At 34.1% G+C, this 26,572-nt stretch overlaps 1 protein-coding gene across 1 annotated transcript in view; it reads right to left on the reverse strand.

Moving 5' to 3' along the window:
* Positions 1-22,562: 22,562 nt before the first annotated feature.
* LOC145295862 (uncharacterized) overlaps positions 22,563-26,572 on the reverse strand; it is a 30,378-nt gene continuing 26,368 nt past the window's right edge. The window contains exons 4-5 of the mRNA XM_080141594.1: positions 25,608-25,729; positions 22,563-22,890 (exon numbers count right to left, since the gene is read on the reverse strand). Of these exons, the coding sequence (XP_079997720.1) occupies positions 22,750-22,890; positions 25,608-25,729 (263 nt within the window). The 3' untranslated portion in view covers positions 22,563-22,749. The remainder of the gene's footprint in view (positions 22,891-25,607; positions 25,730-26,572) is intronic.

A 26,572-nucleotide genomic window follows, 5' to 3' on the forward strand; every position in this document is an offset into this window, starting at 1 on the left:
TTCTTCTATGAACACACAACTTTTAAACGTTACCAAATAAATCCATATTTTTGTGATTAAAAACAACTGATTTTGCTTTTCATAGATTAAGCACTATACTACACAATTTTGTAAATATTAGAAAAAATAATAATTTTCATCGTTCATTTGAAGCATTTTCAAAAAATATCTTCTTCATTGGATTTGGATTATTCAAAACTGTTGCACTTATCTTAGATGTTTTTATCGCAACGTTTCTGCCGACGTTACCTGAAACCTTCTTCAGGTTCGCTTAATCGAATTCAAAAATCTTTTTATCGAACTAGGGAATCTATACTTGATTTTAAATGGTAACCTTTAATTATACTCGGGTGTAAATTGTTCTCGTTACGTCAGCCATGACCAAGTAAAAGTCTTAAGTAATTATTACTATTTGTACTCACTAGGAGTTATCGCACAGGTCATCATCAAAAATTGCTTACTGGCAAGTCTCCCCAGATTTTCAGTACTTTCCACCTCTTTCAATAATCTTTGCAAATCAATTTGCGTTATCGCAGCAGCCGATTACCATTGACTTCTCACTATCAATGACCGTTGATCATCACTGGAATTTGGATGGCAATAAGTCTCCCTAAGGTCCCAGTTCTCTTTGCACTCATTCAGTAGAGGTCTAGTTACGGGCTTTCCATCCCCCTCGTACACTTCTCGACTCTTTGCAGTGGTGTCAGTTGATAATGGCACTAGAGTTTTTGTTTTTTTGTTTTTGTTGGGGGAGGAGTATTAATTACAATTATACAGTTTCAGTTTTCTTAGTTCCATGTGATGTTTCTCCATCTTTTTGTTTCACCTCCGTTGCAGTTTCCATGCAATCGGCTGGCACTTGTAGCTCATGTGTATTAGTCTTCGTATTCAAGGGTTTTCTTTAATATTTCAGCCGTTTTCATTAAACATATATATATATGTGTGTTATTATTATTATTATTATTATTATTATTATTATTATTATCATTATTATTATTGTTATTATTATTATTATTATTATTATTATCATTATTATTATTATTATTATTATTATTATTATTATTATTATTATTATTGGCTCACAAGGAGCTCTCACACAGGTCTTCAGAGATCTTTCCCTGAAAACAGCCTGTGGTGTTCCCTGGAAACTGAGTGACGACAAGTCTCCCCAGGTTTCTAGTACTCTCCACCTCTTTCGATAATATTTGCAAATAAATTTGCATTATCGCAACAGCTGCTTGCTGTTGATTTCTCGTTGGCAGCGGCTATTGGTCTTTGCTGGGATTTGAGAGGCAATAAGCCTCCCCAAGGTCTCAGTTCTCTTCGCACTTATTCGGCTGAGGTCTGATCAGTTCATCGGTTTTTCCTTCCTCCTTGACTCTACTTGGTTATTTGATCTCGCTCTTTGTTTTGGGAAAGGATCAGTGATGTGGCAATTCGGGATATGGGTAGGGTTGGGTCAGAGATCATAGAGATATACGGTTCGAGTTGCCTCAGTTCTTCTTTAGTCCACCCTATGAACGGTCCAGAGTATCTTACTAGCGATTATTATTATTATTATTATTATTATTATTATCATTATTATTATTATTATTATATACTCTTAGCACGATATGTATCTCCAGAAGACTTTCACTTAAGACTGTAAAAAAGTCATTTTCTACTCCGTTGGCTTGTATTCAATCTCCAGGTTACTGGTCATTAGCACAAGATGTGAGGGAAATAAGTTTTATTAATGCCAATTAGGCGGCTACAAGCAGTAAACGGTATGATAGCATTCAACAACTGATTTCGGAATATTGCGTGGAACTTATGTTGACCTCTTATTCTATTACTTAAAATAGGCTTTTAACAAAAAAAATCATAGTAAATGTTAATAATTATTTTTAAACCTCCAGACATATGTGTTTCAAATTTCGTTCTTATCAATGTATGAAATTATAATTATTCCCCGTCGTGAGATTCGAACCCAGTCACAAAGTCATTACTTGCTTAATATAATATTCTGTTCATACCTTCCTTATAAAGTCCGTCTATTATGCTTTACATATACGCCATATACAATTTTTGAAGGATAAACTGCTTCAAAAAAGGCCAAATTCTAGAATTTTGGTTTTAAAAAGGACAATGTGTGAGAATATTAGAGTGACCTCTTTTTAATGTATCCTAATTTTCGAATGTCATTATTATTATTATTATTATTATTATTATTATTATTATTATTATTACATTCAAAAACGAGGTAATATCCAAAGTGAAGTCACTCTCATATTCTTGTTCAAGGTTGCTACATTGGTATTTTAAAGCCAAAATCCGAAAATTTCGTTTTTTGTTGTTTTTTTTTGTTTGTTTGTTTTAGCAGTACGGCCTTTTCAAATCATAATCTACAAACTAAGAAAGGAACATGCAGAATATTTTAGAGACGATTATTGTTGTAATGGTGTGAGAAATGAACTCAGAAATTTCGATGTGCAGCGGTTCGTTGATGAAGAAAGAAATCAGCAAAACCTTATGTCAAAAAAGAAACATTCAAAAGAAACAGAGCAAAAATAAAAACATTGTCTGACAAGAAAGAGTAAATTAAAGATTGTCTCTTACAATGTGATTTCATTATTTTTATCGAACTGTGTAGCACAATACTATTTTCTGAGCAGTTTTTAGTATTTATTGATTTTTTCTTATTTGAGGTGATTCGATATTTAAAATACAATGGCTACTATTTTCAAAGAAATGTAAATAAATTCATATTTGATGCGTTTTATTAGTATTTCTGTCAAAAAAGATTTTTTTCGTTATCCAGAAAAAAAATCAGCTCTATCAGAACATATTTGTTTACCTATTATATAAAAGGGAACTGTCTGTGTGTTTGTGTGTGTGTTTGTATGTCCGCTAAAAACTTTTCCCATGCACATTGTATATGCACGAGTACAGCATCGTTAAAAAGTGCGATCTTTCGGATAAATAATATCCAAAAGTTAGAAAAAATTGTCAATTATTTCATGTAGAAAGGTTTTCTTTGAAAGGGGTTACCTAAAACTGTCCATTTCTAAATGATTTCAACATCTGCGCATACTTAAACCATTGCTCTCCGAATTAGTTTGAATACAAGAATTTTCAACGTGATGTCGTAATCAGCACTATGGTCGAATGCATTAGAATGTTGTCTCATAACCATTAGTTTCGAGGTTCGTGCATGCCTACCGTGGACGTTTTTTGTTTTTTGCTGTTGTTTTGTTTTGTTTTGTTTTTTTTTCATTTGAAGAGGGCTGTTTTGTAATTTGTACTATCTACTGGACATTTTTTATGCACGACTAATTATATTAAAATAAAAAAATAATTTCCTTATTTTGATTTTTTTATCAGCGGTTTAAATGAATTGAGAGTTAATTTTTTTATTTAAAAGAAACAAAAATTCCAATTACGATTTTTTTAATTAAAAACAAAAAACTTTCTTTCATTTTCATTTTTGTAACAGTTTAAAACTTCTTTAATTCTTTGTTTCATACGACAATTTTGAAGGCTAAAACCAGCGCAAAAAAAACATTAATAATATAAAAAAAAAGGTTGATGAATTGCAGAGTCAAATGTTTCGACAACTTTTTTATGAAACTAAGTTTATAACATTAGGTAAAAGTGTTCTAAACTTTTGGGTATTTGGGTTTGAACGAATTTAAGCAGTTTTTTTTTCACATTTTTAAACATTTTTGAACAGTTTATAAGCTTTTTTTTTCATTTCGTTATATTTAGAACATTTTCCCATGCAAACATTTTAATTTATCTGTTTTCATTTTTACTTTATTTTACAAATTTAGCTTTTGGTTTCAATTGTGGCTAATGAAGCCCTAAATCGCATTTATATATATATATATATATATATATATATATATATATATATATATATATATATATATATGCATTAAAATATCATACTTCAGCGGATTTTACTATTGATCACAACACCCCCACCCACCCCTGTTGTTACAATTTATTTTTTTCTGGATAAATTAAAATATCATATTAAAGTGAATTTTACGACCGAACAACCCTCACTGGAACAAGTTTTTTTCTGGATGAATTAAAATATCATATTAAAGCGAATTTTACGACCAGGCAATGCGTTAGTGTAGAGTTGAATGTAATAATCAAAGAGGAAAGCGCCTTTGGATGGGATCTGAGAGAAAGAGAAATTAAAGATGGCAGCCATGGATTTATAAGGTGTAGTCTCGTGAAATCTCACAAGATTTCATCTTCCACTACACATGTATGCAAATGGAATGGGGTCAGTTTTCTGATAAAATGTCTGTGGGGAGAGACGTGCTGGAAGTTGAGAGAGAAAGTTGTCAGTGACGAATTCTAGCTGGACTTTTGCGTCTTGTATTTGGTTTATTTTGTTTTGCTGTTTACCAGCCCATTTTTTTTTTTTTTTTTTTTACATTTTCACCCCAAACAAGGCACATTGTCACTTTGGTGTAGAGGGCTACTATCAGGGGCAGCAACTACTGGGGCACTATGTTGGGATTTGGGCAACAAGATGTCGGTTCACGTTACACTTGAACTTCTGCATGTCAGTACAGTTAGGGAAGCAGGGACCTGAAATGGAATTCCAGAGTCTAGCGGTTCTGGGGAAGAAACTACTGGAGTAGAAAGATCTTTTACATCTAGGGATCTCTATTGTGTGGGGGTGGGATTTAGCTGCCTGTCGGGTTTGTCGAGGGTGTCTACGTCGTGGGGGAGCAAGTGTCTGCAGTTCGTCAGTGCATTCACCATTAAAATACTTGTAGAACAGGCAGAGGGATGCAACATTTCGTAGATGGGACAGAGGCTGAAGCTTAGATGCTAGTTCAGGGCCTATCAGATTGGCGACTCTCTTTTGAACCTTGTCTAGGAGCGAGAGACTAGCAGCAGATGCACCAGCCCAAATGTGACAGCAATACTCCATACATGGGCGAATGGTGGCCTTATAGAAGTACAGGATACTTTCGAGTGTCAGTAGTTTCTAGCACTGTAGAGAGAGCCTACCTTTTTCGCAGCGGCCCTGGCAATGTTTTCAATATAATTGTTCCAACTCATGTTTCCTGTGAACGTTAGGCCAAGCAGTTTGAAAGATGTACTTTCAGACAGGGAGTCACTAGCCATTGATATTGGTGGCAGAGAAGGTTTCTTGTAATTATTGAAGGAAACCAGTTTAATCTTGGCAGCATTGAATGTGACCATCCATTTATGTCCCCATTCCACTACAGACTGGAGGTCATCCTCTAGTGTTTTTGCCATTTCTTTAGTTATGTGTTCATTTGTTTTCCTGTCATGCCTGTTATAGAGCATGGTGTCATCAGCATATATACCCATCTCAGAGGCAGTTTTGTCGGGAGGTCATTAATAAATATTAGGAACAATAGTGGTCCAAGGATAGACCCCTGAGGTACTCCCGCATTTATATCACACTGTTTAGATGTACGACCGTCGAGGACAACCTGGATTTTTCTCTTATCTAAGAAGGATTTAATTATGTTAAGTATTCTTCCAGTGATACCGTATGATTTAATTTTCCTGAGGAGACCCTCAACGTCAGTTAGTTAAATACATTTCGTATTCAGTGGAATTCTCACAATATTAATGAACTCTAGATAAGTGTAATACTCTGTTTGGTTATGATGTTAAAAGTAACACTGGCCAACACAGTTTTGAGGCCAAAGGTTTTTTAAGCTTATTTACACTAAATTGGAGTGCTGATTCTGAAAATCAAATTAATTCTTTCTCATCAAGTCAAGTTGTTGAGAAATTTGCTTTTTGATACCTTTCTTACTTTAAAACTAGGTGTTCTGCTTCTCTATTTTGAATCCATTATCTCCCTTTAAGTTACTCTTAACTAAAAAGTTACTTTTTTCCTAATTTCCTCTTCTGGTTGGTCTCTACTTCCTTTTTTTGCTACCACTGGCGACACAGCACACCTTTTTCTTCTTTATCCGCTCCCATACTCGGCATCAACGGTATATTTTACTCATTTCCTCTTCTGCACAATGTGTTGTTTACTTTATCATGCAACGTAACATTTCATGATCCATTTCTTTACAAACTTATTTTATCTTTCAATTTCTTTAACTTCTTCATTTTCCTACGCTCGTTTGTTGTTATTGTTTTTACTTTCTCATACTCGTCATTTTTTCTCTTTATGTTTTTACTTTTTCTCTTTAAATAAATCTACCTGTGGATTATGTACTAGCTTTCAGGGTCGTTATTTTTTTTTTAAATAGTTTATCTGACTGTAAACCGTAGGTGCGTGCGATGACAGTACATTAGGCATGTTTCTATATACACTTTAGGTACATAATTACAATTTTAGGTTGTTATTTTGATGTATGTTAATTGATTATGACATTACAAACCTTAAAGTAAAAGTCAAATTTGATATACAATGAAGTTGTTGATAAGAAGTGGACACTGAGTAGTAAATAGGCCTATCGATTGTGGCATGTTTTTATTGATTTCTGGGTCAAAGAAAGGTTTATTCTCTTAATGTTAGGAATTCATTCATAAGTCAGACAGAAAATAATTAAACTGCATTATTTTACTTTCGTTGGATTTTTGGAGCAAAAATTAGGCATGAGTACATCATCTCCTAGGCGACGTTGTTTAAACAATCCAAATATGTTTTACTATATTTGCTGTAAATATACCTTGCAATCCAACATGAAAAGGGATCAGTGAATTTATGAAGTGTGCTTATCTTGCTTACTTCAAAGTAATGCTGGTGATCAAGATAAGGCATTGGCACCCTATATTGTATGCAAGCAATGCGTTGAGTTTATTCGACTGTGGACAAAAAAAGGATAGAAAGTAACTCCACTTTGATATTCCAATGGTCTGACGTTAACCGAAAAAAACATTTCGATTACTACTATTTTTGTGCAGTCAAAATGAAGAAAATCAAGTCTCTGTTTTATCCACTGACAGTAATTAAGCCACTGTTTCAGATGTCGGTTTTCCTCTTCTTCACTACCACAGCTTTGTTCTCAAGGAGAACTTAATAATCTCAACCTTTCCAAAGAATCTCCTGAACATTTAGTTCAAGACTCAAAGAAAACAATCTACTGTGGTCTGGAATATTCATAATCTTCTATAGAAAACGCCATATTGAATTCTTGCCATATTTCACTCAGGAAAATGACATCGTATATTGCAATGATGTTGCCGGTCTGCTGTATCAGCTTGGTGTCAAACAACATTATTTTCAAGATGTCAATGTTCTAACTTCTCTTTTGGTGAAGCGTTCCAAAATTGTGTTTTCTCCTCTTAACATAAAGTTTGGCATCATGAAACAGTTTGTGAAGCCACTTGAGAAAGATGGCGACTGTTTCAAATATATTTGCATGAAATTTCCAAGCCAAACCATGGAGAAATTTTTTATGGACCCCAGATTTGAAATTTAATGAATGACACAAATTTTTGTAATTTTATGAATTCTGCAAATATAGTGCCTATGCGGCATTTACAAATGTAATAAAATTCTTTTGGGGACAATAAAGGCTCCCAACTACAAGCAGATTGTTGAAACTTTACTCATAAGTAGGGCTACGACAACAGCATATTCTTTTTCTTGTTTTGATTCTCAAGTATATATCCATTGATATCTTAAATATTTTTATGTAGAGTGATGTGGTTCTCGATTGATTAATTGTGTCTAACTGTGTCGGATATATACTCGAGAGTAAAAACAATGAAGAGAATATGCTGTTGGCATAGCCCCACTCATAAGTCTCCATCAACCGAGTGCAAATATGAGCATCAAGTTACATTTTTTGCCCAGCCATCTTGCCCGTTTTCCAGAAAATCTAGGTGATGTGAGCATTGAGCAAGGGACGCACTTCCATCAAGACATCAGTGATGTGGAAGTTCGCTATCAAGGTCGTTGGGATGATACCATGCTTGCAGGGTCTATCAAGCGCGATGGTGCCGGAGCCCTCATTCTAGAAAATCAGTAAAACGTCAATTTATGGATGATGATACAACTTCAAGCTTTAATTATGAATATTTTGGCGTGATTTCATAAATATGCGTTTTAAAATTACATAAAAAATATTGTTTCTTCGATTTTCCTGTTTTTATTGTAGCTATCGGCTTCCTACAGCATAACAGAAAGACTAGATCTGATAGAAAAAAGTGGCAGCATTTCTAAACGAGCGCCCTCAAATTAGGTAAAAACACTTGAAACATCTTAGGCAACATGGCAATTTTTTTTTTTTCATCGGCCAATGTAATGCACCCAAAACAGGGAAAACGTGCCAAATTCTGATTCAGGATTGGAATTTGCATCACGATTTCCTGTTGGTATTCTTTCTCATAATCAATACCGAGCGAAACATAATTCTGATATATTTAAAGATGGTCGCCTTATTTTTAAAAAAAAAAAATGGCTACCTACTAGGCATAAATGTATTTGCAATCACTTTACACCTATTTATTCACATCAAACTGCTGCTAATGATAAGTCTGATAAATATATTTGATAATAGTTTAATCTACCTGCAAATAGATTTAAATGGCCGCCATGAAATAGTGCACTTTACAGATGTTGAAGTAATAAAACTTTTATATGATTAGTTTATTCCATTATGTTTTGAAGTTATTATAATCCTTTAAGTAAAGCTAACATGGTTTGTTACCGATTTTAGATTAAGACTAATTGTATGTGATAATCACATACAATTAGAAATCTGCTGTCATCTAACTAACAAGTCACACTGGTTAAAATTATAGCTAAAATCCTTAGCCTAGGATTGGTTCATAGTTAATGTCAGATGTCTGTCATTAGTTGCGGCAGATGATGTTTAGTTTGTATTGAGAAAACAAATACATAATCAACATTCGCACATAGATTTCCAAATACACATGAGGCCAAGGGTAAATATCCTCATATATTTGGGAAAGTTGTACAGATTGCACATGAATTAAATAGAATTTGGTTGGTTGGTTGGTTTTGTTTTACGGCATATCAACCCTTTTCAGGTTATTTAATGCCGAATCCAGTGATTTTGAAAAATACTGTTTTTAATAGAATATATGTGGGTTTTTTCAAGTCAGTTTCTATTTAACCCATAGTTAGGACCCTAACAGGTACTACCACTTCGGGTCAGAATGGAACTGGGAGCAATAGTAATTAAGGGGTGGCTCCACACTCCCCAAAGCCCGCAAGCTGGGGCCTCAGCATCGGATATAGTTTAAGGTCAGATCCAGAATCAGAATTTGGTGACTGTCCATATATATATATATATATATATATATATATATATATATATATGTGTGTGTGTGTGTGTGTGTGTGTGTGTGTGTGTGTGTGTGTAAAAGAGATTTAGAAGGCTGTCACAATGCATTATAGTCGCTGTTGGTAAGAGGAGACGAGAACAAGTGGTGATTTACAAATCAATAAGTACATACATATATATATATATTTTTTTTATATATATATATATATTTATTCAGTTGTATGGTAAAATGTCTTACTTGTAAGCCTATGCGACGTATTCCATTATTAATTTCGGAAAAATGTTCCCTTTTCAAATGGTGTGCATAACATAACAAAGCATGCTGGGTGAAGGACCGGAAGAGATTCAAGGAAGGCAGTGAGTCTGTGATGGATGATGAGAGGTTTGTGAGGAGTAAGAAAGTCAGAACACTAGAGTTGATTGGACAAATAAAGAATTTCATGGATAAGGACGTCTGTGTGTCTATATAGACAATAAGTGTACAGTTTGATATCAGTGTGGGAACTGTACACACAATTATTTGTGAGAAACTGAAGATGCGGAAGATTTGCACAAAGTTTGTCCCAAGGAAGAGAAGATCAGAAAGAAAGACATTGTCATGATAGCAAGGAGAGCTGATCAATTCAGATCTCGCAGTTCTTGATGCTTTGGTGACTTGCGATGAAAGCTGGATCTACTGATATGACTCAAGGACAAAAAAGGTAAAGTTCCCAGTGGAAGCATGCTGGCTCTCCCAAACCAAAGAAGGCCAGATAGAGCAAATCTACTTAGAAATATCTGATGATACTTTCTTTGACAGCACGGGTCTCTTCTACATGCACTGGGTTCCTGCTAGATAGACAATCAACAGAGAATATTATGTTGAGATTTTAAGGGAGTTCAGGAAAAGATTCCTTCGAAAAAGGCCAGCACTCTTCAAATCGGGTCAGTGGCATTTCCACGAGAACAATGCACCAGTCCATCCTTGTCACAGACTATTTGACCAAAATGGGCATCAGGACAGTTTCTCATCCTCCCTGTAGTCCAGACATTGTTCCCTGTGACTTTCAGTTATTTCTTAAGCTCAAGGAAATAATTAGAGGCTGTATTTATGGGACAATTGAGAAGATGAAAGAGGCTGTGACGAGGGTTATTGACATGTTCACACAAGAGGACTTCTATGGAGCCTTCCAGTTGTTAGAAACGGTACAACAAGTGCATTGCAGCCAGATGAGATTACTTCGAAGAGAACTAGAGTTTCATGTGTGTACTATCAATAAAAGTGTCTTTACAAAAATATCTTGAAACTTATTGAAAGCACCTCGTAGATACATAAAATTTTATGTACATAAATATAACATATCTATATTTATCTGTGTTTGTGCATATATATATATATATATATATATATATATATATATATATATATATATATATATATATATATATATATGTATATATATAAAAATCTATTTTTATTAGAATTAAAATTAAATATTTCAATTTAAAAGATTAAATTAATTAAAAAGTTAAATTTATGTAAACATTTTAAAACTTTTGCATTTAATGTCTTAATTCCAGATATCAAATTGTCAGTAAGCTAAATAAAATATAATTATGTCAACATATATAAAGAATTATAAATAAACATTATGAGAGATAAAATTCACGAAAATACATTGAGAAAGAGAAGAGGATTTTTTTAACTAGTTAAAACATTTGGGTTTGTATAACTGTGCGCATAGATTCAAAAAAGTTGTCAAAAAACAAATATATAACCAATAAATGTTATCAAAGGCAATATAACTTACTTTTCTACCTAACTTGATAATTTTCTAGTGTTTTTATTTAATGTAACATGTTTATTTAGCTCGAAAAGCTTACAGTGTTTACCGATGTATTGGAAAATCTAAAATGGCACCGAACTCTGCTGAACAATTTGCGAAAATGAGTTAAAAATGAAAACTATACAAAATATTGTTAGAAACTCGCTCAATATATGTTACCGTGGCATAGGCAGATATATATTCGGAAGGTTTTTAACAATATTTTGTATAGTTTTCATTTTTAACTCATTTTCCCAAACTTACCGTTTTCAGCAGAGAGTTTGTCGCCATTTCAGATTTTCCAATACATCGGTAAACACTATGTTTTTTTCGAGCTGAATAAACATGTTACATTAAATAAAAATAAATAAAAATATCTAGTTAGGTAGAAAAGTAATTTATCTTGCCTTTGATAACATTGTTTTTTGACAACTTTTTCGAATCTATGTGTATAGTAATACAAACCCAAACATTTTTATAGTGTGTTACATATCTATATTAAAACTAGATATATAGATGAAAACCGAAAAAATGCTCTAAAAAAAGCAATAAATCAGAAAATCAGAACAAATTAAAGGAAAGGAATTCAAAGAAATCCTAGCATAGCTGAATTCAATACATTAAGTGCTTTTTATATATTGTGGCAAAATGAAAAATTCATAGAGTATCATATAGTTTAGTATAATCTAAGGGAAATAATTGTGTTATTAGGTGAACACGAGTTATTTCCCTTCAATTTTGTATTTGTTCCAATTACTTGTTGTATATCAAGACATACGCTACTGAGCACAAATTAAAGCATGGTCTATTTATAGAAACAAATAAAATCGTGATTATATTAGTATTGGCAGCATATTCAGCTGAAGTTTTACATTAACAGTTGATAATTATTAATCACTGTATATCCTGCTTTGGAGACCACTGAAATCGATCAACAGTGTTTAGTCTAAACACTGTTTAGATTTTTTGAATCATGCATATTGCATAGTCGTTTAGACTTAATATGTATTTCTTACATAGAGTCAAATAGAACGGGGATAAAAACTGTACCATCAGATAGAAAGAAAAAAAAACTCCTTCGACTGAGGAAATCGTGTGATTTTTTTTTTTTGTTTTTGTTTTTGTTTTTTGTTTTTTTCTTGTTTTGTTTTTTGTTTTTGTTTTGTTTTTTGTTTGTTTTTTTAGAGAAAAATGTTTCTTCTTTTTAAAAACAAAAACAAAATAAAATTTGTTACATTTGTCAGTTCAGTAATGTGACAATTTTGCTCAATAAATGTGTCTGATGTGACAAAAGGTTATTTAGGGGTGGGGGTAAATCCAGTGAGATTTTAGCGTTAGTATTAGCTGCAAAAACATATTTTTTTTCCTTTTGTGTTTGCGCCATGTGGCTTAAAAAGAGGAAAAGAGTTAATTCTCGTTTGATATGGTACTTCCAAGTTGAGAATTTAGGTGTATGATGTGCAAAATTCTGTTGGTGGTTTTACGTCCCACAAGATGGAGTCAGCCGGCGAGTTGCTTACTGCATCCTAAACTGGTTTGGATTTTACAAACAATGCCTTCGACCGGCTCCCAGAGGAGGCTATCAAAAAAAGAATTTTAAGAAAGTGTTTGCTTTGAGCGTTGACTGGATAGAAAGTGGACACCCTGTCACGTGGTATAGTCTTCAACGGCGCTTATGTCAACGGATCATTAAATCTAAGGGAGATAACACAGCTAAAATAAACATACTTTGCAAGATATAATTTGGGACGCTGAAATAATTAGTACAACAATGAAAGAATGTTTAAAAAGAAAAAAGAATTTTTTTTTTCTAATTTTTGGTAATCAGTCAGCGTCAGCATGATTAAAAACAAATTGAAGGAGATTTTGAAGTATTTAAACCGTCAATTTCTGGCTATGATTGAAGTTTAATTTAATTTTTTTTATTTATTACTATTCTGTAGTTTCATTTTGCAAGGTATAATAATTAACGTACACAAAACAACAAAAATAGAAAACATTTTCGAAGAAGATTTTAGAGTATTTAAACCGTCAATGTAATTTTTTAAACGAAAATAAAAAAAATAAAAAAATAAGAAATTTGTTTTTCTTTATTTTAGGTAATCAATCATTTTTGTCTATGATTAAAGTTTATTTATTTACTATTAGGTACAAATCCATTTTTAAAAAAAGAGGAAAAATTACAAAGTTCAAAGATTCTGCACAAGATAAAGTGTTGTTTCCTCACTCACTCTCTCTCTCTCTCTCTCTCTCTCTCTCTCTCTCTCTCTCTCTCTCTCTCTCTCTCTCTCTCTCTCTCTCTCTCCCTTAAATATGGGGAAGCATTTTTTTTTGATAATTGGACAACAACTTCTTGATTAATTAACAAGTTTATTTAAATTTTGTTGATTAATTAACAAGTTTATTTAAATTTTGTTGATTAATTAACAAGTTTATTTAAATTTTGTTGATTAATTAACAAGTTTATTTAAATTTTGTTGATTAATTAACAAGTTTATTTAAATTTTGTTCATTAATTAACAAGTTTATTTAAATTTTGTTGATTAATTAACAAGTTTATTTAAATTTTGTTGATTAATTAATAAGTTTATTTAAATTTTGTTGATTAATTTACACCGTTTCATTGTAACAGATAGCTTACTTTTGTTTTGTGTAATACGTTTGTGGGAACCTTTCCTAGTCTCACACAAAAACACGCGTTCACATCTTAAGCTATATTACTTGTCATATACATACGTGCACACAAACATACGTGCACACGTCCACGTACATATATTCACGTTCGCGTATATACTCTCACATTCACGTGTATACACACACACGCTAACGTACACATATGTACTCACACATGCGCACATGTACGCACACAAGAACAACGTAACTTCCCCTTTCAAAGGAAATCCACAAATGCGCGAAAGACCACCGGAAACAAGTATAAAAGCAAGAGCAATAAGCGGCATCTTCCCTTTTCAGACCAGCTTTCGAGCTGAGAGGTTCGGCGAACCAGCCGCCTCCCTTTCAGGAGGTGCTCGCCCGTGCACCTCACGCCACTGGCTACTATGTGGGGCAAAAAGCTAACAAACAGCCCGTACACTTACTATGCTTTCTTTCTCCATGAACTGGATTGACATTCTCACTCTTTCTCTCTCTCTATCTACAACTTGTGCCGGAGAACACCTCCGCATAGCTGACTGCTAACATGGCGCGCAATTTAACTGATGTCAACCCTCTATCTTTGTCTTTGTCTACACGCTGGACTATCATTCCCATTTTCACTACATTACTCACTCTTCCCACGCGCGAACAAAAGATAGTGACCGTACTATCTCCATGGCCTGGATTGACTTTCTCTCTCTCTCTCTCTCTCTCTCTCTCTCTCTCTCTCTCTCTCTCTCTCTCTCTCTCTCTCTCTCTCTCGCTTTACTACAGTAGGCTTTCCTCCTCACCAGCTAATAGCAAGAGACGCACACCAAACTGGATTAACTTTTTCTCATTTTCTCTCTCTCTCTCTCTCTCTCTCTCTCTCTCTCTCTCTCTCTCTCTCTCTCTCTCTCTCTCTCTCTCTTTGAAGAAAGAGTCGGTATTTAATTAGGGCTTAATTTCAGTGATGTGATCTAAGGGAAATAACTCTGCTAACAGTTGTACATTATTTATTTCCCTTCAATTGTATCTAGGTCAAGAATGATCTATGATTTGAACCAAAAAATATTGAGAATTATACCATATTCAAACATTAATACTTTTATTCCCTACGTTTAAAAATAGTTATTAATGCATATTATTAACAGACTCGTATTATTAACTTGCAAGATGTAATAAGTATAATATTGTTTCATTTTCTGTGTGTGCGTGTGTTACCGATTGTCCAAGTATACGTCTTTGTTATAATATTGTTGTAAGAAATAAATAAAGAAATAGTTAATTATTACAGTTTTTTTTGTTTGTTTTTTTACACAGTGATCACAACTTATCAAGGCCCGGAAGCCACTCAGGGATAAGGGTTATTGCAAGTACATTACGTTAGTGTGGAGATTTGATAAGGGGGCGGTTCATTAGGAATTTGTTAACATTGGACTTGGACACATCCAAGTTGTAGTCCGGTGGGAAGCAGGCAGACGGAACAGAGTTCCACAGGCGTGCAGTTCTAAGAAAGAAGCTTTGTTCATGGAATCCACGTTTTGATTTAGGCACAGATATAGAGTGGGGGAAATTTTTCACAGTGGATTCAGCTAGACGGGTGTTTTTCGTGAAAGATTGGCGAGGGGGGACCAGAGATTGGAGCTCAGACGAGCACCTGCCATGGAAATAACGATAAAACAAGGATAGGCTCGCAACGTCTCTTCTGTGGGAGAGAGGTTGCAGGGTAGAGAAAAGGGCATCCTCCACTAAGCCACGAAGTCTATTTTTTACTCTGTCAAGGCAGGATAGGCTGTTTTTAGCAGCTCCTGCGCAGATATGGCAACAGTATTCCATCCTTGGACGTACTTGGCTTTTATATAGATAGAGAATAGTAGTGTAAACCACCGATTCGTTTATTATGATTATGCATATATTCTATAATGTATTATATATAAATATATAGTATATATATATATATATATATATATATATATATATATATATATATATATATATATATATATATATATATATACACTAGCAAAAGTGCCTGTCGTTGACTTGGTTCAAAAACAGCCTACAGAAAATGGACTCTGATTGATGAAAGCACTAGCAAGGGGTACCCGGCGTTGCCCGGGTGTTTGGTGGTGTGTGTGGTTTTGGGTAAATCAAAACTCCGGTGGGGGGGGGGGGTAAAATAAATAAAAAAAATGTTTTGGTAGGTAAGTAAGAAGGTCGGACCCGAACCCTTAAGGCAAAGTTGGAAATTAAAGTGTGAAAAAAAAAAGAGTGCAATGTTAACCATTGGGCCACCGCAAGATGCTAATGGAAACACGTTTGAATTTATTTAATTACTTAAATTAGCAGGTGCACATTTTAATGACTTAATGAGGTCAACTTTTGACTGCGGGGTATCATTTAGTGCGGAACACTTTTTTTTCTTTTTTTTTTTTTCAAGATGTTGGGGGTAGGGGGAAACAGCTCCACTTGTCCAAATTGAATAGCAATTGTCTTCTGATATAAGGAAATAATATTTCCACATTGAGTAAAGCTCATTGCTTTCGGACATTTCCGGCGATCGAGACCATACCTAGACGATTAGCGTCGCTTTTATTATAGGAAAAAGCCTAACCCACATGCGGCGAGCAAAAACTGTTGAATATTTATCTTCCTGAAGTCGAGCAAATTAAATAGACAGGCGAGCTCCGTTGTTAACTCTGAGATATTACGATTTACATGTGATATAAAAAGTTTTAAAAAGTTGTTAGGCGACCGACCGCTTCTCTGAAGAAAAGCCTTTTGTAGACATACAGAAAAAGCGAAAACACACACACATACATACAGTTTCGCTTTTATATTTATAGATGATAGGTTATGAAAAGGAAGGGTTGTAAAGAGATAGCTTCCAATTTGGGGGTATCAAAACCAAAGCAAAATATGATGAAAGTAAAAATAAAATAGATAAACCCCATAATTTATTATACCATACCTGTTCACACTGAAACACTTATCACAATATTCTGTGGATATATATTAAAAAACCTTGTTAAACTTTGTGACATATTTTCATTCTATGAAGGTCAGGCGCGAACGTACACCCCATAATTTTATTATGCCATATTTCTTCAAACTGAAACATAATTATCAAAGTATATTTACGCAGATAGGTATGAAAAGTCTTTATTAAAGTTTGTGCCTATTTCCATTCTATCGAGGCAAGGCGCAAACACAGACCCCACAATTTTATAATACCATCCCTATTTAAGTTAAAACATACTTATCAAAGTATTATTCTGTACATCTATATCAAAAACACTTGTAAACGTTTTTTTTTTTCATTTTTAAATTGTTTATTTCCATATTTTGTGGACCAGGCGTGAACGCAGACCCCACAATTAAAAAAAAAATAATTTACATAAATAAGGGGGTAGAGTCGACCAACCAGGTTTAGCCCTCACTTTTCAAAGCTGAATCAAGGGATTTTTTTTTTGGGTGGGGGTATAGGGAAACGAATTTAAACAACGAACGACTAAAATAAAATCAAACTATCGGAAAGAAAAAAGAATGTGGGAATGACTAAAATAAATCTATGGTTTGGCATTGGACAGATTATTTCCCTAGATGAGTTCGTAATTAAAGGATACTCTAACTTAACTTCCAAATCTGACCCCCAATATCACCATGGGCATGAAATATGTGCTTATATTAAAGATGGCTTTTCATTTAGGGACATCTCAAGAGTAAATCCTAACTTACCCTATATGTTCTTCCGGGTTGCACTAGCATGGAATATGTACATCAAATCTGTTGCCAAGGCTGCTGGGAAAATGGTGGGATCCTTCTATCGATCCAGTAGATATCTCACTGCTGATACAATTTTCTATCTATATAAGAGCCAGGTACGTCCAAGGATGGAGTACTGCTACCGCATCTGGGCAGGAGCTGCTAGAAAGGGCTTGTCCTGCCTTGATAGAGTTCAAAATAGCTCCCGTACATTTATATCAGATCTGCCTCATAGGAGATGTCCTTTTCTCTTCCCTGCAATCTCTATCTCACTGAAGAGATGTTGTGAGTTTGTCTCTGCTTTATCGTTATTTTCATGACAAGTGCTCGACTGAGCTTCAATCTATGATCCCCCCTTGCCAAACTTTCACAAGAAACACTTGTCTAGCTGAAAACACTATCAATAATTCCCCCCCACTCTTTATCTGTGCCTAAACCTAAACGTAGATTCCATGAACAAAGCTTCTTTCTTAGAACTGCACGCCTGTGCAATCGTCTTCTGTCTTCCTGCTTTCCAGCTAACTACAATCTGGTTGTCTCCAAGCCCAACGTAAACAAGTTCTTGATGAGCCGTTCCACTTAAGTTAACAAATTTACCGAATTTCCATTACTAACTTAATTGTCCAATTGACTACTGTACACTCTTAACTCTTATCCTCAAGTGGTCTCTGGGCCTTGATAAGTGGTTATGCCTATGTAAAAAGAAAAAAATCGTTATGATAATTATACAATGGAGAGATAACACCTTAAAGACTAATAACGTCCAGACCCAAAAGACAATCTCTTTGCTTACAGAGAGAAGGTCCCTTTAAACAGACGTGAATAATCTCCAAGACTTTCAGATGAAATAATGAATGAGCGTGACTTAGAATAGAAAATGATTCACTGCTGAAATTCACTGCATATGGGTTTTTAAGCAAATGGCCTGTTCTAGCAAAACCATACATATTACTCAAAACATCCGTTGGTCAGTAGATACCATTCCTGATTTTGCTGGATACGTGACCACCTAACCTTAGGGTCATTCTGCTAACATAGTTGGCACTGCAACTACATTTAAATTGATAGTTTGATTTTATTGTAGTCGTTCCCTCGTTTAAATTAGTGTAAGTTAATGATCATTCTTGTGTGTGTGGCGTGTTTGCTCAGTTGGTAGAGTGCTCGCAAATCCCGAGTTCAGATGTGTCTAACTGATGAGCTCAAAATGAGGGCGAAACTCGAGTCTTGGACTTTTGGCTTGTTGGCTTTCTTGGCTATTGTGAGCTGCGACGTTGTCTGGCTGTGAAAATAATTATGTATTCTCTCACATTCTGGAGATTATATATATAGTAAGTTATAAAATATATATGGCGATTAAGCCTAGGTAGTAAGTTATAAAATATATATGGCGATTAAGCCATATATGGCGATTAAGCTAGGTAGTAAGCTCTACATACGTATTGAGCACTGTTGAAGTAAATACTTAAAATTTGGTGTGTGTGTGTGTGTGTGTGTGTGTGTGTGTGTGTGTGTGTGTGTGTGTGTGTGTGTGTGTGTGTGGTCACGAATAGGCTCCTATATGGTTGACTCGTTTGAGTATGTTTGATCTGGCAGAACGGTGGTTCATTAAAATTGTGGGGTCTGTGTTCGCGCCTGATCCACAAAGTATGTAAATAAACAATTTAAAAATTAAAAAAAAAACGTTTACAAGTGTTTTTGATATAGATGTACATAAGAATAATTTGATTATGTTTTAATTTAAATAGGAATGGTATAATAAAATTGTTGGGTCTGCGTTCGTGCCTGGCCTCCATAGAATGGAAATAGGCACAAACTTGAATACAGACATTTCATATCTATCTGTGAAAGTATACTTTGATAATTATGTTTCAGTTTGAAGAAATATGGTATAATAAAATTATGGGGTGTTCGTTCGCGCCTGACTTCCATAGAATGGAAATAGGTCACAAAGTTTAACAAGGTTTTTTTTTAATATAGATTCACAGAATATTGTGATAAGTGTTTCAGTGTGAACAGGTACGGTGTAATAAATTATGGGGTTTTTCTATTTTATTTTTACTTTCATCATATTTTGCTTTGGTTTTGATACCCCCAAATTTGAAGCTATCTCTTTACAACCCTTCCTTTTCATAACCTATCATACTTCCATAAATCAGAATCCATTTTCTGTAGGCTGTTTTTGAACCCAGTCAATACAGGTATTTTTGCTAGTATATATATATATATATATATATATATATATATATATATATATATATATATATATATATATATATATATATATATATATATATAAAATAAAAATCTTGTTTTTTAATTTTGTATACCTTTCTTACAGGTTTATAAGTTTTTTTGAAAATTTGAATAAATTTTCAAGAAAAAGGGTTTTATTTTATATTATATTTAAGCTCTATTTCCTTCTTGGATTTATTGAGCTTTACATCTTGTTTGGATTATTATATAAATATCTCTATTACATTTATATTCATTTTGAGTTTACATTTTTCTATTTGTAAACCTAATATTACCCTTATATATATATATATATATATATATATATATATATATATATATATATATATATATATATATATATATATATATATAGTTTTGAAAATAATGAGCGGAAGTTTCTCGAGAGCTCTTTCGGCTATCATCTCATCAGGAGAAAATCGATAGCGTACAAAATAATATTGTGTCGAAAAATAAAGAGTTCTAATGGGGAACTTATTAAATGTGCCAAAAGTACGGGGATACTAAAATAAATTTATTAACGTTTAAAAGCGATTAAAATATTGGCACAACGAGGGAGGAGAAAAAAAAACGATTCAAAGTTCCCCAAAGAGAAACAATGCATGGTTTTTGGAGTCCATTCTATGTAGCACCTCGAACCAATCTATTTCATATCTATCGGCACAGCACGGGTTGTCAACCAAATGCTGGCCAATAGCAGAGTCCAAGGCTGCAGAAGGAGGGAGACCACCAGACCCCATCCTCTCTTGTCTGATCTTCGAATTTATAGGAGTGTATATATATATATATATATATATATATATATATATATATATATATATATACACACTCCTATAAATTCGTTTTTCTTTTGTGTGTATTGATATTCATATAAAAACCCTATTTTCTATTTATTTAAAAAGAAAATACAATTTTCTTATAAAATATTATTGTGGATGTGTTCAATTTACAATAAAATAGGATGTGCCATTTTTTAAATCCGTGCATGTAATCGCTCGGTTTAAGCGTGAAATTTAAGAAATTTGTTGTTAATATGTTTCAATCCTTTTAAAAATAGTTTTAATTTTTTTTTAAATAAATATATTTATGAACTGAAAATAAGGCTATAAATTCATTTTTTGTGAGAGAACTATCACAAGGCATAAAGTCAGTTGAAAATTTACAAACATACTTTTCGCACTTTTTTTTCCGGCAAAGTTAACAATAACTGTATCAAAATTCACTCTATCCACAAGTTCTCTCTCTATGGAGAGAATTGCTAGGTCTGTAAGCCATGTTTGTCTCATTTTTGATTGAAGGTAGTTTTTTATGAGCTTCAGTTTCGAGAAAGAGTGCTCACAGCTGGCAACGCTAATAGCTCGAGTAAGGAAAATGCGCAGCAAGATCACAATATTGGGGACATTATTCCCAAGGTGGTATCTCTGTATAAAGTTCAAAAGTTCAAGAGGTCCATTGAGTTTATCTTTTCCTGAAGCTTTCACAAAATACTTTAATCCCTCCGTTTCGACAAAGAATTTATCTTTATCTATATCTCCGTCAACTTCACCAAGCTGATAATCATAATTATCATCACGCAGATTTGACGGTGTAAGAAAAATGTGTTTACTTGCAAGATTGTGAACTTGTTGACATCTGCGAGATATTTCTTCAGTCAACCTGTCTTTGACAGACAGCATTACCTGTCTCAACTCAGTATCAAACCCAGTGCTGCACCAGTCAATCGTTCACCATCCATTCGTTTCTTTTGCGGATACGATGCTCCATGCTTATCCCCATTTCAGAGCAGAGTTTTTTTGACTCGTCTATTGCAGTGTCCACCATCTTTTCTCTGTTCTGAAGAAGGCAATCTCTCAAAGCCGTCAGTCTAACAGAAGTTGTTGCAGATCCAGATCCTTTTCTCAAAGATACTTCTGGGCATCATTGATTTCTGGGAGAATAGTTTTCCAAACGGTCAGAAATAAAAGAAACGGAAACGACAATACCGAGTTGAGAATTAAAGACGCATCTGATCTTTTGGTTTAATTTTTCTATTTTCTATTATATCCTCACAAAATGGCGCGTCTCTGGTATGTGCCGCTCGTAAAATATGGACACATTTTTTTATTCCAATACCTCCAAAAGTTCCGATTTTTTACAAACTTTTCGGTATAAAATTTAAGATTTTTTGTTAGCTTTTACTTATTTTTTCTATTTTCTATTTTTAACCTCTCAAAATGCCGCCCCTGACATGAAAAAGGGACACATTTTTCTTGATTCCGATATCTCTAAATGTCCCAATGTTTTACAACCTTTTCAGCATAAAATTTCATATTTTTTGTTAGCTTTCATTTATTTTTATTTATTTATTTTTTACCCTGTCAAGATGCCACACCTTGGCACGTGCCGCCCGAGGCAGACCGCCCCCCCCCCCCGCTCGCTACGCCACTGGTCAAGCCCAAATATCAGCTGACATGATATTGTAAACAAAAACAGACAGAATTTGATGAACGACATTATCATTATTATTTATTTATTTATTTATTTATATTTTCGAATCAGTTCACCGGGCAAATTATTCCTCAAATATACAATAATCAATAAAGAATCGATTCTATAATAATACATACGCAATCTGCATGAATTAAAATAGCATGTTTAGCTGTATTGTTCGACCGGGCAACACTGGGATATCAGCTAGTACCACAAAAAAATACCGAGGCTAGAAATCTACAATATCTGCCACTTCTGGTTATAAGTACACCGGATGTTTGAATATTACCTGGATAACTAAAAATATTTATTTCTGAAAAATAAAAAGTAATGCCGAATGGCATAAAAAATAGATAAAAGACTGCGTACTATGTTTGGTTTTATCATGGATTTATTTTATCTTTAACTTGTTGTAATACACATCCCAAAGTGAATTCATCGTGAAATTCATTCACTGCCAATATGGGTTGTACAAGTGAAATGCATTGGAGACAGATTCGTTCACAAGATTATGAACAAAAGTAATGATTTTTTTATTAGTTTTGGTGGAGATACATCCCTCAATTCTGTGGTGCTAGTCTCTTCAGCTTACATTCTCGGTAGGATTCATATCCTAACACAGTGCAGTTATCCTTTTTCTTTTCATAAAACGCATAATGCCAAATACAAAAGTTAGAATTATCATACCCGGGGATTTCTGACTGTAATAAAAGAAAACATACATATTATAAAATGCATTGGATTAATTAGGAGTTGGGTTGGGTTTTTTTTTGTTTTGTTTTTTTGGGGTTTTTTTTTGGGGGGGGGGGTATGCATTTTGGTACCACACTATTTTTTTTTCTTTTTAACATTTTCACCCCAAAGAAGGCACAGTGTCACTTTGATGTAGGAGGCTACTATCAGGGACATAAGTTGCAGGGGTACTATGTAGGGAGTTGAGTAGCAAGATGTCTATTCACATCACACTTGAATTTCTGCATGTCAGTGCAGTTGGGGAAACAGGAACTCGCGAGGGAGTTCCAAAATCTAGCAGTTCTGGGGAAGAAACTATTGGAGTACCTATTTACAATGCGTCTCCACAGGACAGAGTTAGACACCAGGGTCATTTTTTAATGTGGAGAAAAGGAACAAAAATTAAAAATTGTCTCAGTCGCGAAGGATTTCTCCTCCACTGACTGAGAATAAAAAATTGAAGTGTAGCATCAGAACAGATGCAACACTTTGATCCTGACCCAAAGGCTAAGAAAGCTCTTCTTTCTTATATCTAAAGATCTCTACTGTATAGGAATGGGACTTTTCTGCTTGTCAGTTTTGTCGGAGATATTTACAGTGAGGGGGTACAAGTGCTTGTAGTTCGTCGAAGCATTCACCATTTTTAAATATTTTTTCAGGTTAAATTCAAGTTTCACTATTTTTTTTTTAATTGTTAGGTGGAAGCACAGAATAGTTACAAAATACCCATTTCTCCCCATGTTTAAAATGGCTTTCAAAATAATAACGTTATTATTTCAGCACGGTACCAAAAATACAAGTACTGTGTTTTTTTGTTTTGTTTGTGTCTTTCGTTGTTTGTTTTTGTTTTGTTTTTTCTTCTATGTTTATTTTTTTTATTTATTTATTTATTTTTTACTTTAGATGTCTGCTTCTCAAGGCCCGGAAGTCACTCGAGGATAAAGGTTAATGAGTAATAGCTAGACGGTCAGGCAACACTGATTATCAGTAATGGTGGAAATTGGATACTGTATAATTATATAAGAGAATAGCTTAACAAGAACTTATTTACATTAGACTTGAAAATGACCATGTTATAGTCACGGTATTGTGTTTCATGGATGGACAGTTCTAGGAAAGAAACTCTGCTTATTGAATTTCCGTTTAGTTTCTGGAATTAAATAGAGTGTTAGCAAAATTGTTGACGATCATTGTAGCTAGATGAGTATTTATTGTGATAGTTTTGTAGGGTGATCATAGATTAAAGCTCAGTCGAAATTTCTACCATAAAATAACGAAAGAGCAGAGATTAATTAATTAATAATAATTTTAATTAATTAATTTGAAAGAAAAATTAACAACGAATTTGATTGGCTATATGGCTTGATATATGAATGGATGCCAAAAGTAACCGCACTTTGCATTATGATTCACTGATATGATGAAATATACACGCCTCCGTGTGACTTAATTATTAACAACATTCTGGGCATAGACAGTTTATCTAATATGTGTGTGTGTGTGTGTGTGTGTGTGTGTGTGTGTGTGTGTGTGTGCGCGCGCGCACATGCCTAAATTATAAATTAAATTAAAAGTAAAACGTACTTCCTTTTCACAAATGTCACGTTCAAATGTATACCCCAGAATACCTTCGGTCCTGGATATGACCTTAAACTATATCCGATGGTGAGGCCCCAGCTTGTGGGCTTTGGGGAGTGTGAACCCACCCTTTAATCGCCATTGCTTCCAGGTCCACTCTGACCTGGAGTGGTAGTACCTGTTAGGGTCCCAACTATGGGTTAAATAGAAACCGAGTTGAAAAACAAAAAAATATATATATATATTCTATTAAACTTCTCTTCAAAATAACTGGATTTGGCATTAAATAATCTGAAAAAAGTTGATATGCCATAAAACAAAAACAACCAACAACAAAAAAAAACAGAATACTATCATTATATTCTTTGAATCATGAGGATGGGTCTCCTTGCTGCTTCAGTTGTTTGGAGATTTGAATAGAAAGTACCAGCCAAGAAGCCGTTCTTGACAATTAACCAGATAGGTGCGGACCAGGAATCAGCCCAGTACCTGTCGGACTGAGGTACGTTGCCTGGGTATTACCTAGAAGGTACGCTCTCCCAGGTCTTGCCACCTGGCTTTCAAGTGGTGCAAGTTGATTGCTTGTTACCTGAGGCGCCACTATCGAGGAATTTTGAGAGGTTGATGCCCAGGCAATTTTTGCCCTGCTAGAGTGCCCCTCTGTTAGAGCTGCTGGCTTAACATCCCCACCTCTGACCTTGTGTCACATCTTGTTGTAGTGGCCAGCAAGTAAATATCTACTCGAGAATGCTATCAGTATAAATAAATTAAAAGTAAAATGCATTTTCTTGCGATAAATGTCAAATGCAAACGCAGACTCCACAATATTATTGTTATGAATAAATTAACATTAAAATTATTTATTTAAAAACTATTCTTCTTTGTCTTTTGGCTAAATTAAAAATGTAGTAACTGTTATTCACAACATCAGTGCCGTTTGAAGTTTTCATGTAATTATCTCCCTTTAAAATATAAAAATACAGATATATATTTTTTCTACTTTTATTACCGATTTCAAGTATTGTCTTACTTTTTCACTACGACAATATAATCATAAGAAAAAACAAGATTCTGCACAGTCCTACACTTAGATAATACGGATACTTACTACGCAATCGCAACCAGATTCATAAAAAGCAAAGAAAGCATCTTTCTGGAACAATGTAAGACCCAACCACGGATATTCTCCATAACAGTCATCAGTCACAAAAATTCCATATTCAGCATCACCTGAAAAGAATATTTACAAAATGTGTCATACATAAAAAAGGCAAATTATTTTTAAAACATGCAGTTGATATTATATTCTTTTTATCGCTACAATAGTTTCCTCCTTTGCACCGGATGCCGGAAAATATAAAGACAGTTTTTATTCAAAAATTTTCTTAACTACAAATCAGTTTAAACAGCGAGTTGCTGGCATTCAGTTGGTGGACTGGATCGTCAAAGAGCAGCTGAGAATGGTGGCCATGGTGTCAGGCGCATTTACTTCATCCACCAATTGAAAGAAAAGGATTATCCCATCACCTTACCTGATAATGGACAACTGTTAACATGCTATGTGAGTGGCTACAGATCGATATCAAGTAGTAGATCGATAATGAAACATTGTCTGATTCACTGTGAGGAGATCTGGAAGATAATTGAATGCTATGTTAGTTGTGATCTGCGTCAACAAGAAACTGTCCATCTATGGCAGATTGAATAAAGATAAATTTTAATATGGATCCATTTATATGATTTTCTTCACAAAAACAGTTGTACTGCGTTCATACATCTGTAGCATTTCCATAATCAAAAATGTTTAATGAAGGGAAGCACATAGTCTTTTCACACAAACTCGTACTCACTGCACCTGTGGATTATCGCCGGTGAGCGATCGAGAAACAAATCAATTAATGAAAGTCTTTTTTACATATGCGCGCAGTCTTCATTTTTTTTATCATCACTTTTCTATATATGTGGATCTGTGTTGCCATATTTCATAATGGGGTAGTTATTTATCTGCTGTCCACCACAGTAAAATGTGGCACAAGGCCGGAAAGTGGAGAGTAGGCAAGCTCCCCTAAAGGA

The sequence above is a fragment of the Euprymna scolopes genome, chromosome 16 (genome assembly GCF_053919585.1).
Source record: "Euprymna scolopes isolate OS-2025 chromosome 16, ASM5391958v1, whole genome shotgun sequence".
NCBI classification, from domain to species: domain Eukaryota; kingdom Metazoa; phylum Mollusca; class Cephalopoda; order Sepiida; family Sepiolidae; genus Euprymna; species Euprymna scolopes.